Here is a 16249-nt window from a genome sequence, read left to right on the forward strand (position 1 = left end):
GAGCCTCTCACCATCTTGTCCTTAAGGAGCTGGGCATGGTACCATGATACTGATACTGGATCCAGATTCCAGTGTATCCTTTGTGGCTCCCACCCATCTCTTATGACTCCCTCTCCCTTACGGATCCTTTGTAATTAGTCCCTTTATCAATATAGCCTTTAAAAGTTTAAATATAACTTTGAGGCTATTGCTGTGGTGTTGTGAGTTAAGCTACCACCTGTGATGCTGGCATCCCATATGTCATATAGGCGCCAGTTAGGGGCCCAGCTACTCTCCTTTTTGTTTGTTTGTTTTTGGTTCTGCTTCTGATTCAGCTCCTTGTTGATGCACCTGGGAAAAGCAGCAGAAGATGGCTTGAATGCTTAGGCCTTTGCACCTATATGAGAGACCCAGAAGAAGCTTCTGGCTTCTGGCTTCAGCCTGGCTCACTCCTGGCTATTGGAGTCATTTGGTTATTGAACCAGTAGATCTAAGACCTCTCTATCTTTGTAACTTTGCCTTTCACATAAATAAATTAATTTAAAAATATCTGGGGCCTGGTGATGTTTCCTAGTGGCTAAAGTCCTCGCCTTGAAAGCGCCAGGATCCCATATGGGCACTGGTTCTAATCCCGGCAGCTCTACTTCCCATCCAGCTCTCTGCTTGTGGCCTGGGAAAGCAGTCGAGGACGGCCCAAATACTTGGGACCCTGTACCTGCATGGGAGACCTGGAAGAGCTCCAGGTTCTTGGCTTTGGATTGGCGCAGTACTGGTTGTTGAGGTCACTTGGGAAGTGAATCATTGGATGGAAGATCTTCCTCTCTTTGTCTCCTCCTCTCTGTATATCTGACTTTGCAATGAAAATAAAAATAAATAAATCTTAAAAAAAAAACCCTGAATTATTCCTACTGGAATCATTGATACAGTAATTGGTATCAGAAGTGGCTTAGAAAAAGAGATTCAAAGTGATCAGGGATTCATTTGGTAATATATTTAGAAGTGTGAGAGTAACCTCTTGGCTAGGAAATTAATCCAGTTATCCACAACTTGGCTTATCATTGATGTTGACCTGGGGTGAAGTACAAAGGGAGGGTAAGAAACTGAACTGTGTATAGCTTCTGGTGAGCTTCACTGAGACCCATGGCACAAACCTCCAGGAATTTGGGCCAAGGACTTGACCTTGTACTAATAACTATTTTCTATTTCAGTACTAGTTCCATGTTTGCTGCTGGTAAAGCATCATCAAATATTTATGTGATCCAAATTGTCTATCGTGAGCCTGGTATTATCTGATGCACTGAACTGTGAAATTGGGCATGTATAGCAGTTATCCGTCAACACATGCAAGAGTTTTGAATGAAAGGAAGGATTATATTCACATGGTGCCTGCTCTCTTTTCTGCTTTTTCTTCAACCCACACCAGAGGCCTCATGGGTTGCTCCCTGTCAGCTAATGGGGGGAAAAGCTCAGGCCTGGTTAATACGTTCGTATACTAAGTGCATATTGATGGCCATCCTGCTCCAATCCCAGTCAGAGCTGATCTGAAAGACTATGTTGAAAGTTTCCCCAGAGCTCCAGGAAGTGCATTCGTTTGTTTACCTCTTCAGTGTAAGAGATAGTCTGAGACATTTGATTCGTGCTAACTCATGGGCAATGGTAAACAAGTTGATCTGCTCATGGGAAGTTTGAAGAGGACATGATTGAGACCTGATGACAAGGACTTGTATGGGAAGGGAATGTGTATGAAACTCCTCAAAGAAAGAGAAGAGAAGAGATAACCAGAAGCTGCCCCATTCTGTAGTGTTAGCCTTCTCTGAACCCTTTTTTTTTTCAGTGTTTTATTTTTTATTTTTCATGATAATTACATAGTTGAATAGGATGAAAAGGATTGAGTGTTAAGGATAAAAAGGTGAAATAATTATTTCCAAATTTGCAATTCCTTCTTGTTTCTGGGGCAAGGAGAGAAAGTGGGAAGCCACACCCAGCTTCCCAAATGTCCCAGTACCCAGGGATGGAGAACGGCCACCCGATATCTACCCAAGGTCCTGGTGTGCATGTTCCAAGGGTTCTGCCCAGGTGGTTTGGATAGTTCTCAAATGCTGTTGATTTCACTGATCCAAGGTGATACAACCCTCTCAATGTCCGTTGACTGACATGGTCGATCTCAAGTCTTCATTAATGCAGGTTTTTGCTGTCATTGTTTGGCTGGGGTGTTAGTCCAGTTTGCTCAGTTCTTCTTCTGCTATGGTACCAAGTGGGCTGCCATATTCTCCATGTACATCAGGGTCTGTGTCCATTGCTCCAGCTTTTTCACTGTGGAGAGCATATTCTTGCAGGCGAGTCCACGACCTGGGCCAGACAACCCAAGTCCCACTGGATCCCCCACCCTAGGGCTCATGAACTCTGCACCCCCAACCCCTTGCTGGTGGTCTCAAGGGCCTGAGCCTGGTGACCTGAGCCCTGCTGGATCCCCAATCCCCGGGACTCATGAACCAGCATCTACCTCATAGGTGGGCACAGGGGCCCAGGCCAGGTGACCTGATCCCTGCTGGATCCCGCACCCCTGGGCTCATGAATGCAGCACCAACTTCACAAGTGGACCAAGAGACAAACCCAGCACCCACGTCTCAGGTGAGCATAGGGACCTGGGGCTTGGGTCACCTGGCTCAGGATTTTGAGCCCACCAGCAAGGGGGTGCTGGGTTCGTAAGCCTCAGGGATGGGGGATCTGGTAGGGTTCAGGCCAGTATATATTTATTATTTTTAATTTTTATTGAAAATGCAGATTTACAGAGAATGTGGGAAAAAAATTTTCCATCTGCTTGTTCACTGCCCAAATGGCCACAACAGCCGAAGCTGAGCTCATCTGAAGCCAGGAACAAGGAAACACTTCTAGGTGTCTTAGGCAGATACAGGGTCCCAAGGCTTTGGGCCATCTTCTGCTTTCTCAGGCCACGAGTGGGGAGCTGGATAGGAAGTGGAACAGCTGGGACACAAACTGGCACCATATAAGATGCTGGTACTTACACGCAAAGTGTTACCCAGTTGAGCCATTGTGCTGGCCCTCTTAGTCTACTGTTGCCCTCTCAGTCATCCCCTGAGTACTTTACCTTATACCCCAATATTCGAAAGCAGCTAGCTCAGTAGAGTAGAATAGCCTGCTACAGATTCAGTGATTAGCACATCTGGAAGACATTACCATGCCAAGTTTGGATTTATTTATTTTTATTGGAAAGTCAGATTTACAGAGAGGAGGAGAGAAGAAAGATCCTCCATCTCTGGTTTACTCCCCAAGTGGCCACAATGGCTGGAGCTGAGCCAATCTGAAGCCAGGAGCAAGTAGCTTCTTCCAGGTCTCCCATGTACGCAGATGCAGGGACCCAAGTCTTTGGGCCATCCTCTACTGTTTTCCCAGGCCACAAGCAGGGATCTGGATGGGAAGTGGAACAGCCAGGATATGAACCAGCACCACTATGGGATCCTGGTACATGCAAGGCGAGGACTTTAACCAGTAGGCTACCATCCCGGGCCTGCAATAAATATCTTATACCAGCAGCAAAGTTCTACTTTTCCACAGCCAAGATACTTGTTCTGGAGACTAAGCAATGGATGTTGGAGTGATCCCTCTTCTGATAACCAACTGCACAGTGTTTTCTTTCCCTGTGACCTTGGATTTGATTGTTCTGTTGCCCAAGAGCCGAACTTAGGGAATATTCCAAGTTGGGACTGTCCTCTGGCCAATTCTGGAATTCCTCTTTCTTAACAGTTTAGTATTTTATGTTTGTTTATATTTATTTGAAAGGCAGAGGAAGACACACGACACAGGGAGTGGGTGGAAGAGAGTGCACATCTTCAGCTTCACACTCCAAATGCCCACCACCAGGGCTGGTTCAGGCTGAAGCCAGGAGCCTAGAGCTGCATCTAGCTCTCCCATTGGGCCCAAATACTGAGCAATCATCTGCTGCATTGTAGGGTGTGCACTGGCCGGAAGCTAGATTGGGAGCAGCAGTGGGACTCAATCCCAGACACTCCAGATATGTGATCCCAATCAGTGGATTCACCTGCTGGCCAATGCTTGCCCTGTGGCTCCTTATGCTACTAAACTGGGAGGCATTGAGGTCAGTGTAGCTAGGATAATTATCCTAAGTATCAGGAGGGAACTGGGTTAGTGCTTCACAATGAGGAAAAGAGGACTTTAGAACTTGGGGCATGCAATACCTTCATTTTATAACAGCACATCATCCTGGCCAAAGGGATGCTGTAGCAACCCCACCAGAAGAGACCAACCAAGAGCTCAAGTCCCACAGGAAGGAATATTTGGGCTATTCTACCTGATAAAGTGTAGGAGGACATTGTGACCCTAGAAGGTCATCTCCTTTGGCCAAATTGTTGGCAGAGACAAGGGGATCTTGGAAGGGAAGATGAAAGACAGCATCTGTGATTGGGAGTTTGGAACTTGGGACAACTCCAGCAGTAGGAATTGCAGCAATTGTCGCATGATCATGTTCTCCTGGTTTCCATGTCTGTTGCTGACAGAATTCTGTTGGGAATTCATGTGTCAGGTAATACGTGATCAAAGTGATGTCATTTGGTGATAATATGGAGGTTGATGGGGGCTCCATGTTTCCTGCTTTGGGGACATTCTTATTCATGAAGGGCAAGAGGGCTGCTGAAGGGTGGTCTGTACCATGTATCTCCTGTTTGTGCCTCTTCCCCTGACCCCAGGTCAGCGCTCTTCTGCAGCTGCTCTTTGCTGAATGAATTGCCTACAAGGCCTGGCTGGAGGAGAGTCAAGGCAGGAATGGAGGGACCAGGAGAGGTGAGGATAGTTAGGCTCCTGATTTGCTCCTTGTACCATGTGTCCCGACTGCCTGTGCTGCAGACTATCCTGGGCTTCAGCTACTTTCTTTTTCCTCATTATTTTTTTTTCGCAGTGGTCAGCGGCTCTGCCCCAGGTTTCTGCCCTGTGCTTATGGTATTGCTACACTCTGTTTGCATCTCTGCAGTATTTCCCTTTGCATATAATCCCTTCTCTGCTTTTTCTATTCTCAGCATGACTTTGATTCGTCTTGGGCTCCTGACTCATAATGGGCACCGGGAACCTAATTTAATTTTCATGATAACCTGGTTATCCTGGTGTTCTTGATTGGCCTCCTGCTGTAAATCTGGTGCTTCCTTTCAGACTACTTAGTCCTCTCAATTGCATGTGTCCTGTTCACCTTGTTTGACAGATGAGGAAACTGAAACACAAGTCAGTAACCAGCTTACATGAGTTTACCCACAGTCACAAAGTGCAGATCTGTCTGTCCCATAAGCCCTGGAGTGTAGTAGCAGTTCCCAGCTTTGGTGCAGACCAGCCTGGTTTGGGGCTGTTGTGAGCATTTGGGAGTAAGCCAGGAATTGGGACATATTTCTTTATTTCTTTTGTCTCTCTCTCTCTCTCTCTCTCTCATTTAAGAGCAACAAAAAGTATCTTGTTTATATTGGACTTCATTTGTAGAAATATTGAAAGTCAGTTTAGAGACATGTGATGCTTCTAATCCAGCTCTCTGTCAAGGAGTCTGACGAAGCTCCCTGCACTCACAGGGGAGACCCTGAGAAAGTTCTGGGCTCCTGGCTTCAGGCTGGCATAGCCCTGGCCATTGTAACCATTTGAAGAGTGGACCAGGAGATGAAAAATCTTGTGCGCGCTCTCTCACTCTCTGTAATTCTGGCTTTCAAAGAAACAAAACTAGATCCATAAAAACATAAAAGAAAGGTGATGGACCTTACTCAAAATCTTCACTGATTTCCCAAGAGAACATTGTTTTAGAATTCTGTTTTGCACACTTGTTAGCTAAGGAAGTCAGGCCTGCCAAGAGTCATGTTAAAGATACTGGTCACTTACCATGCAGAGACTGAGGAAATGCTGAAACCAGACCAGGACAGCAGAGCCTGAGAAGGGAAACCACAATGGCCAGGGTGCCTGTAACTTAGCTTATTTTCTTTCAATGACACATTTTTATCTTTCACAAGTGATAACAGTTAAGGCATTAATGTCTGTGACAATGATTCCTATCGGCTGCTGGCCTTGGGGACATCCTGTTGTAGAAAAGCACCCCCAGTCAGGTATGTCCACCATCCAGCATGTGTGCCTTTCTAACCAGTGGGAATGATCTGCTTTTCAGATAACTCCATCCAGTCTATTTTCTGCTGCTGTTGTTGCTGCTCTGTACAGAAGCGGTAAGTCAACCTGGGAGGGCAAGTTCTTGGACATGGCTTCTATATTGCCATGTTTCTGCATCTCTTCCTTGCTGCAGATCCATCTGAGAACTCTTCTCCTATTTTATCCTTGCTGTCCATCCATTTAAAGGCTATCGTCAAGTGTCAGATCAATTGTGTTCCTTACCTGATCTTAAGTTGGATTGCTTCTTTTGTGGTGTTCCCACAGCATAGGTTCTCAAAAGTTATCACCTATATGTTGTTTATACATCTGTGATCTAGTCTGTATTTGTTGTTCTTTATTATTATATATATTTATTTTCCATGAAAGTGCAAGAGAGAGGAAGAAAGAGAGAGAATATTGGAAGATTTCACTTTACTCCTCAAATGGCTACAATGGTCAGAGCTGGGCTGGTCTGAATTTCCTGGAGCTTCCTCCAGGTCTCCCATGTTGGTGCAGGGGCCCACAGATCTTGGATCAGCCTCCACTGCCTTCCCAGGCCATAAGCAGGGAGCTAGATTGAGTGGAGCAGTTGGACTCAAAGCAGAATCCATACGGGATGCCAGCACCACAGGTGCTGAACCAACATGTCATGCCACCTTGCCAGGCCCATTTGGTGCCCTTTGAAGGGTCAAAATTCCTATCTAATGATATGAGCATCTTCTTAAACTCATCAGTGTGCCTTAAACTTTGGTCCCCAGTAAAGCTAAGAATGAAATCCAAGGCACCCTGTTCATAATAGTCATCATGTAGCAGGCACATCCTGTGTGTCAAGCACAATACCAAGAAGTTTCCAGTAATGAGCTCACGTAACTTTCAAAAGCATGAAGATTTTAAAACCTGCATTTTATAGCTGAGAGAATTGAGGCATAGAGAGATTGCATTGTTGGCCCAGGGCTGCACTGCGAAGCGATGGAGCTGGCATTGAAATTCATTGCATTAGTTACTGTACTGTGTCTAATTCATAACAATAGATACCATTAAATGAGAGAATGTATATACAGAGCAAGTACAATGTCAGACACAGAAATAACTTTTTATTATGATGATTATAATTTTATGCCCCTAATATGGACCTGACTCTATATTGGTCATGTGGTACATGATTTTATTTCCTAATAGCTCTACATGCTCTTAGCATTTCTAATTTCTGCATAAAAACTACCAAGTGCTGAGAGTTAATGATTTTCTCCAGAGAATGGAGTTGGGAGATCTTCTTTAAAAAAAAAGTGGAAAGAGAGCCACATTTTCCTGCCAGTTCTTTTATAGTTCAGTGATTTGGTAGATATATTTAATCACTTATGACCATTTGCTTTGCAATGCTAGGCGAGTGAGGACAGAAATCAGCCTGAGTGAGGATGAACAACTTTCTGAAAAATACCCTGAACGCCACCGACCCTGGTTCAGCGAATGGTCCAGTAAGCATCACGTGAGTGCCCTTGTGCCCTTGGGCCCCAGGGAGGGCAGTTGGCACCGGAGACCCTTGAAGATGATGCTTTTAGTGTCTGTGCCCCATGAAGTCCTTTTGGTTGTAATGTCCAGGACACAGCATTACTCCTTCGCTCCTGTAATGCTCAATAAATAGTTAATGAATGTTCCAGAAGAACATGAAAGGAAAAAAAATCCTGCCAGCCAAAACAGCTTATTCTGCTATATTTAAAGATAGCAATTGAAACAGCGAATGGGAGAAATGGTTTCCTGGCTGCTTTCAGTCTGAGACAGCTCAGACAGGGAGTGCTCAGGAGTGACAGGAATTTATAGTCCTGTAGCACCTGAATGCCAAAGGCTGTTTCTCCTTCCAAGTGCGGAAAATCCTCAAAGTGAAATGAAGAGTAAATCAACATTTTAAGATTTGTGACATGATGAGTTCCAAGACTGGCAAGAAAACCTGTGATCTCACAAATGTGCACATCGAGAAGTATGTGTTTTGCTGCTTCCTGGAGCTGTCTTGGAGTTGGTCATCTTCAGCATTTACCCTGGCTTCCGCCTGGGGGCGCTGGAGAGCAGGAGTGAGGCAGCGGGCGAGTAGGCTACTTCCATATTGGTTTTTTGGAATGGATTGCTAAATTAATAATAAACACAACTCCCTCCTTGGTTTTCACAGTCCAACAGGGGCCAGGGCCAGCCATCAAAACGTAAGCCGCTGCCTCCGCTGCCACCCTCTGAGGTTGCTGAAGAGCAGATCCGAGTCAAGGCACTTTATGATTTTCTGCCCAGAGAACCCTGTAATTTAGCCTTAAAGAGAGCGGAGGAATACCTGATTCTGGAGAAGTATGATCGTCACTGGTGGAAAGCCAGAGACCGTTTAGGGTAAGGCGTCGTGGCTGGGTCCTTTACAAATTCCTTCTCCTTGGGCCTGTAAGGATTTGGAAACATAAAGAAGTCTCCATTAGGCTAGGCTCGGGCCTTCCAGGTTTATACCCCTTCCCACACTGCCACCTCTGCAAGAGGACATCAGAGCATAGCATAGGGATTTGAGGCAGCCACCAGTGTGGATGCACCTGCTCTGGGCCTTAATGCTGCTGTGAGTCCTCTGAAAGTCACTCACTTGCTGGTTTTCATTTGTTTGTAACAAGGGAATGATTTCTACCACATATGAATCTGATTCATATTTTACTTAATAAGGTCTTTTAAAATTTATTTGAAAGTGGGGGAGAGAAACAGAGAACTCTTTCATCTGCTTGTTCGCTCTCCATGTGGCTACAATGGCTGGTGTTGGGGAAGCCAGGAGCCAGAATGGTCTCCCATGGCAGAGACCCAAACAGCTGGCCCATCCTCTACTGGGTCCCCAGGTGCTGTAACAGGGAGTTAATGAGAAGCAGAGCAGTAGGGACTGCAGCTGGCGATCTAATGTGGGATGCCAGCATCGCCGGCGGCAGCATTAACATGCTGGCCTGGACAGCACCCCGATTTCTTTTCTCTTACTATGCTCTAAGTGTCTGATTTACTTTTAGACACTTTACACAGGACTAGTTTTGAAAGCAAACATTCCAATGGTTACTAAAACAGATTGAAAAGGAGCTGGATCCTGGGGCACAAATAGATTTCCTGGGGTCAGCTCCAATGGATTAGTGATTTAATTCACCTAAATTTTGGTCACACTTTGTGTGTTCTTCATCTTGCTTTCTTCCCTTAAAAATATGTCTTGGAGATCTTGTATTTCAGATATTGGGGAAGGTATGGGCAAATGAGAAAAGCCTGCCCTGGTGACAGGTGTGTAAACTGGAAACTCCTTGTAGGCAGTTTGTCTACTGAAAGTGTACATATTTGGTGATATAACGGTTTCCCTGTTTGGTTTCTATCTTCGAGAAATATAAAGGTGAAACTTCTTTAGCACTGCTTGCAGTAGGGAGTGACTTAACTGGATTATCTAGTGATAAGATGGAATACTTGGCAGCAGTGAAAAAAAAATGAAACAATCGGTTGTTCCTGCTGTTTTTCTGACCTACCCACTGTGTTGTGAAATTATCATTTAAGAGCTGTTTTCCCTCTTTGGAGTATTTTTGAGTCCTACAACCTCTTAAAATACACAAGTAAGTCTATGAGTGTTTCTTGTACAGAAATTTTTTTTGTTTTATTTTTTTTAAAAACAATAGAATAAAATGAGTTTGATTTTCTTTTAGATCCTTGAGGGTGGAAGAGGACTGTTGTCATAATAATGTCATAAACGTGCGAAGACACATGCCAAGTATTTTGATTCTTTGTTCTTTTTGTTGTAGGAACGAAGGCTTAATCCCCAGCAACTACGTTACTGAAAACAAACCAACCAACTTAGAAATATATGAGTAAGTCTCCTTCAAAGTACACACCCGGGTTAACCAGTGAGAAACAGGCACATTTTGGCCACATACATGTATCGATACTGTTTTTGGTTGCTAAAGGAAAAGAAAGTAACGCATTTGGCACCTTCAGTGATAGAGATCTTTGATCCTCATGGTTGTCTTGATTCAGAAACTTGGTTTTCTTAAACTGATTTTTGTTTTGTTTTGTACAACCACTTCATTTTTTTTTTAAACAGATACAAAGTGAAACACTTCTCTGACACTTGTGTTTTTCTCTATGTCCTAAGTGGAAAACTTACATTTAAAAGAATGACATTAAAGTTTTAATGAGTAATGCATTGGATTTACCGTGTAGACAAGTTACCTTAGTTTTTTCTTACACTTCTATTTATGTTAGAAATAACTGAGAATAAAAGCTAAGCTAGTGGTGTAGTTGGGAGAATCTGAGGGAGGTTCGCTGAAGTTTTGCTTGAACCTACTTTGTTTGCAATGATAGATTTGGAAGGAGAAGATCATCACTTCTTAGCTTCTCATTCTATAGATAAGAAACTGGGGTTAATGGATTAATTTACAGGTAAACAGTAGCAAAGCTGTGACTAGATCTATTTTTGTAATTAAGTTAGATGTTTCAGCTCCTGAATGTGCCCTCTCCCCACATCTAGATAAGTATTTTGCAATTACCGTACTCTTCCAGTAGGGGGCAGTAAGCAATGCAAGTTGAGGCATTGAGGTAAGTGCTGCTTTGAAAGTCTCTTTGGTTGCCTTAAACCCACCTGAAGTCAAATTCTGTATATCTTTTCTTAAAACAAATCCAACTTCCAAAGCTTTGGTGAATCATACAGTCCTTATGGAAGCAGAGAAGGAGAGAACCATAGGACCCACTACCAGAATTGTCCATTCACTATTTGTGTTTTTTCTTCCAACTCACTGCTTTTGGCCCCATCTTGAGGTTTTTTCTTCTCCCCTTCCTCAGACTAGTGTGCCAACTCTGTTGACCTCAGCCCTGTAGCTCTGTGCTAAGAATCCAATTCCATTAAAACAGAAGCTTTCAGGAGGCTGAACTCACCTTCCTTAGAAAACAGTTCTGCAACTACTTCCTACTGTTACTCAAACATGCCCCAAGGGGTCTCACTGCTACCTCTGGTAAAGCAGCTCAACCATAAGGGGTCTCTTGGAAGACCAGGTCAGAGATAGGACATGGAAATCTCCTGTTAAGAAAAATTAGAAAAGCAAGACACATCATTATCCAACTTTGGATTTTCTATGAGATTAAAGAGGAAATATATGAGAGTGGCTGTCACAGGATCTGCTGGTTAGTGAATGTACCAATTGCTCAGTGGTTTTCTTAACATTATTTGCTCGTGGCTTCCTCTGTTTCAGAGGCTTGGACTGCGGCTGTAATGACTCGTTTATAATGTAGATATTGGATCATTTAAATTGTGGTACTCTGAGGTTATAACTGCCATTTTATTTCCTTGGCTCTTGGTTTGTGTGTCTTTTAAAAAATAAATCTTGATGACTCTAATTATGAGAAGGCTTACTTTTTATTACATTTTAAAAAGTAAGTTTATTAATATATAGATATAATCATTATCATTAAAACTTTATGGTAAAAACACTAACTTACTTAGCACTTACTATATGATAAGCACTGTTCTAGTGACACAGGAAATTACCACCCTAGGTTGAAATATGTGTTTAGTAATTGGGGAAACCTCGGTATAATCCTTGGACTCACATCTTACTACTGCTTTGGTTCTGAACAAAGTTACCTAATGTTTCCAAAGTTCTATATGAGCTGAAAAGTAAAGACAAGAATATTTATCATCTATAGTAAATACTCTATTTTAGCAATTATTTCCACTAAGTATGAAGCTAACAGGAGAGGAATTTACATCTGATGCAGCCTCCCTTCTATTGCAGGATTTGTATTGTAGGGTTGTATTATAAGCATGCAGCATTTCTAAGTTACTGCATCTGTTTGAATCACTTTATTTGTTCAACTTCTGTTTAGTGTACACTTGTCAGGGAGCAAGTGTTGGCTGTCTTGGGCACTGGAGGTAGAGGATGGAGCTCACGGAAAAGGTCTCTGCCTTTATGGAGGTTCCAGTTGTTTGTGGAATTCACAGTTCTGAATTCACAGTTCTAATTCCTCATTATGTTGTTATGAAGCTGCAATCCAGAACTTTGTGGGAAAAAAACAATAGTGAATGGGATATGGTGTTGTGTTGGGAAGACCTTTCTGAGGGGGTAACTTGAAGTCTAAAGTTTGGGGGAGGCAGTTGGAGGGGACGATGAGGAAATAGATGTTTGTCAGTGTGGGCCTCTTATGTCTCAGGGAAACCTTGGCCATGGAACAGTTTGTGGCTCTTCTAAGTTTAAATGAACATGTGAGTTACCAGCATTGCAATGTAAAAACCTAGTTTTCACTAAGTCCTCACACTCAACTTGTAAATCTTGACTTTTTTAAGTCTAAAAACAATCACTTTAATTCACACTCAAGCTACCAAACATCCTTAAACAAACATTCCTCTTTATAAACTCAGTTAATTAAATTTCCTAAAATATTTGATTTGCATTAATTAATGGGATACATTAAATTATCTTCTCAAATACTTCACATTCCTGACAGGACAAATTTGCAATTCTAATAAGCCCTCTTTTAAGACTTTGCATGATCCTGGAAATCTAATAAATCCAACTCCAATATGAGAAATCAAATTTTCTTAACACTACAAATACCATTTGGAAAATAAGTTCATTTCAAATAACAACACATTTGAAATAATTATGCATGTTAAATCAGAGGCAAAGGCTAATATAGTAGATTCTCTGAAAACTACAGGTACTTTAAACATATTGATGATCCTGAACTTTCCAGAAGGATGGGTTCAATCACCTCAGCGTCTCTGCCCCAGGCCCTTGATCCTTTCAGGGCCTGACTAATGGAAGTAGGTTCATGTTCTCGGATCTAATCAAGGTTCCAGGCAAAATGTTCAAGATGGTGTTATTGCTTACTGAGCCTTAGGTGAACGTGCTGAATTAAAAAAAAAAAAAGACAGTAAAGCCCATCCCACTCAGTCAGTATTGTGTAGGCGAAGAGCTACCGACGCAGCCATTAAAAACAGACACCTAAAGACTCTTCCAACGCTTACCATATGGTGTAAACAGCTGAGATGTTAAAATGCTGTGCTCCCAACCTTCCCTAACTTGTATTCCTTTGACCTCTTGCCTGCTTGATAAAATTCTGCATTATTTTTTTTTTGCTTTTTTTAATTATTTATTATTTTCAATTCATTAATTACATTGTATTATGTGACACAGTTTCATAGGTACTTGGGTTCTCCCCAACCCTCCCCAAACCCTCCCACCGTGGTGGATTCCTCCACCTTGTTATTCTGCATTATTTTTAAAAGTTCCAAATGTATGATGTACTTATATCTTTGCTTACTGTTCTGAAGTTGTTATAACAGTGTATGTATATGGATAGATTTTAATTGTATTTAAACAGAATTAACATATTCTTATACTGTTCATTATTATAATAAATGCATTCATAAACAAAAACATTCACACCAATCCAGGAGCAGTGAAATAGTATTATTGGAAAAAACTGCAACTTATGTTAGTTTTTCCCTTTTTGAGTATTAAGCAGTTCTGGCTTCTTACAGATTCAACTCATTTTAGTGAGCTATTATTATTTTTGTCTACTCTCAGTATACAAACTTTGCAACTTGGCCAGCTGTGAGACCAACCTGTTCAAACTGGCTCTGTGTTTCTAACATTGCTGCAGTGATCTTGAGAACATTCCTTCTTTCTATGCCAACTCATCTTGGAATTCTTTTCTCCTAATTACCACTCATTGCAAAGTGCTGATTAATGTTCACAGTTTAGCATTATATGAGAGGATCTTCATAAAGTTCATGACAAATGAGCATTATAGAAACACCACGCATGGATTTCAAATCTTCTTTTTGGACTGACATAAACTGCTGCTGCCTGTAAATGTGTTTTGAACAGGATCCAGTTTGAGGCACTAAAAGGATAAGATAAGAATCTGGAAAGACCCTGTCTGAGCAGCAGGAACTGTCAAATTGAACCCCACCAAACTGATGGGGAAGCTTGGGTGGAGACATGGTGAAATCATGAATGTTTTACAAAGATGTTATGAAGACATTGGCCCTCCCTCCCAAATCATCATTTTACAAATGGCTTACATAAGAAAGGACAAGGGACCTGGCTTTGTGGTGTTATGGGTAAGGCTCTTGGCTGCAATGTCAGAATCCAACAAAGATGTCCTGGGTGCTTGGGCCACTGCCAGCCATGTGGGGGACCTGGATGGATTTCCAGGTCCTTGGCTTCATTCTGGCCAAGCTAGAACCATTGCAGCTATTTGGGGAGTAAACCAAATCTCATTCATTCTCTCTTCCTGTCTTTTTCTTCTCTGTGTCTTTCTCTCTTTTTCTGTCTCTCTGCAACATTGCCTTTTAAGCAATGAATGTTATAAAAACAGTCAAGATGATATGATGTTGATGGTGAAAGTCCACAGTGACAAACCATCCTTGTCAGTTTGTCAAGAACTAAGTCTTCTCCATGCTCTAATTAAAGAGGACTGATGATGAACAGCAAGGCATACACAGCCAAGGGCATCTCTCTGGACTCAGCCCACAGCTCTCATTGCAGAATCAAAGGCCGCACACTGCCTGCCCAATGGCTGCCAAGGTGGCTGCACTCAGCTCCCCTGCAACAAGAGGAAGCATTCAGTGAAAACGTTGGACAAAGAGGGATCAAGAATGATGCAGGAAATGAAGCAGGGCTTACCACGATGACCTGGAAGACCCAGAAAAACCAAAGCAGTTACCACCAAGGAGAGGAAGGGGCCCAGGTTGACTGGGAGCAAAACTCCGAGCAGCGACTAGGGCATTTTGCCTGCTGACTTTTTAGGAGGATCAGCATGCAAACACATTTTTTTTTTTTTTTGGACAGTTTTTAGGAGCATCAGCCAAGGTTTTGGCAGAGTCCATGCCCAGAGAACAGCACCATCATGGCCTCCACCACAACAACACTGCTGTTCCTCCCTCTCATCAAACCATTTGATGGTGTAACAGGTTTAGGGGAAATCATGAGGCATTGTCCATCTAGCCCTTATTCAACTTCTTCCAACTTTTTGTTCCCCAGTTTAAAACAATGGCCCATGTTTCTTCTGTTAACAATGTGAAAAATATTCTACTGACGTTTTTAAGTTCCCAAGAACCTCAACTGTTTTAGAAGTGAACCAAATGGCTGGCATCGTCATTTCCGAAAGTGTCTTGAAGTGGATGGAGCTGATATTGAGAAATAAAGCTCCTATATTTTTTCTTTTAATTCCATTTTCCATGAGTGTTTTGAGGTCCTCTCATAGTTATTCCTGCTCCCCAAACAGTGGTGAGTGATGAGTAATCAAATTACTTTGTTTAGAAACATCTATAATAATTCTGTATTCTCTGTGGTCCATTTTTTTTTTAAATTAAAGTTCATTTTCAGTTTGAGGGCGGAAGTTTAGATACCAGACTGCTTTCCTCTAGTGACCTCTTTTGACTCCTGGGTGTTAGGGGAAGAACGTGTGTCGAGGTGGGTTACTTCCTTAAGAGAAATGCGGGTGTTTCAGTCAGCCACCATCTGGCCACCCGCAGTGGCAGAAGGTGCAGTTATGTGTGTGTTTCCTTTCACTGTCCACAAAAACAGCATTTCTGGTAATAATGGATTACATTTTAAATCTTTAAAAAAAAGTCTTGTTTTGAGCAAACATTTTCCAATTTTGTGTGTGTGTGTGTGTGTGTGCGCGTGCGTGTTTTGGTGCCATTTCCTTGTCTGTTTCCTGTACAATATTTGTTTACTGACAATGTATTGCTGTATCAAACTCACTAAATAGTATTTGATTTGTTTACTACGTGGGTGATTCTGATGTTCCGAGGTCATTTAATGACATGTGCAGAGGAATCAGTTTGGTTGGAGGCAGAAAATGTGTTGGTGAATCTGAAGGTGGGAGCTAGCCCAGTGTGGCCAAGTGTGGAGAGGGTAGGCTGAGAGTAGAGAGAGGGCAGAGGAGGTTGTTGAAGTACCGTTATGTGCTGGGTGTTCCATGCACCCTGCTAACTCTGATTCTTCTACTTTAACTCTATTGCTAGGCAATGTGTCAAGAAATGTTACATGTGGAAGAGCCAATTTTAGTTTAGCAAAGGTTAACATAGCACATGTAAAAAGCCTTTGCATAAAGAATTCCCAAGAGGAAATCAACAGCTGTTTTG

General features: G+C 42.5%; 1 protein-coding gene across 2 annotated transcripts in view; it reads left to right on the forward strand.

The window, feature by feature from the left end:
* TXK (TXK tyrosine kinase) overlaps positions 1–16249 on the forward strand; it is a 55999-nt gene that overhangs the window by 12959 nt on the left and 26791 nt on the right. Inside the window, exons 2-5 of one of the 2 annotated variants that reach the window (XM_058670138.1) lie at positions 6146–6200; positions 7507–7609; positions 8285–8490; positions 9900–9965. In XM_058670138.1, coding sequence (XP_058526121.1) covers positions 6146–6200; positions 7507–7609; positions 8285–8490; positions 9900–9965 — 430 coding nt within the window. Of the gene's footprint in view, positions 1–5592; positions 6201–7506; positions 7610–8284; positions 8491–9899; positions 9966–16249 lie in introns of those variants that run through there. The other variant, XM_004579117.2, reaches the window with a different exon arrangement.

This window comes from Ochotona princeps, chromosome 11 (genome assembly GCF_030435755.1).
Source record: "Ochotona princeps isolate mOchPri1 chromosome 11, mOchPri1.hap1, whole genome shotgun sequence".
Taxonomy (NCBI): domain Eukaryota; kingdom Metazoa; phylum Chordata; class Mammalia; order Lagomorpha; family Ochotonidae; genus Ochotona; species Ochotona princeps.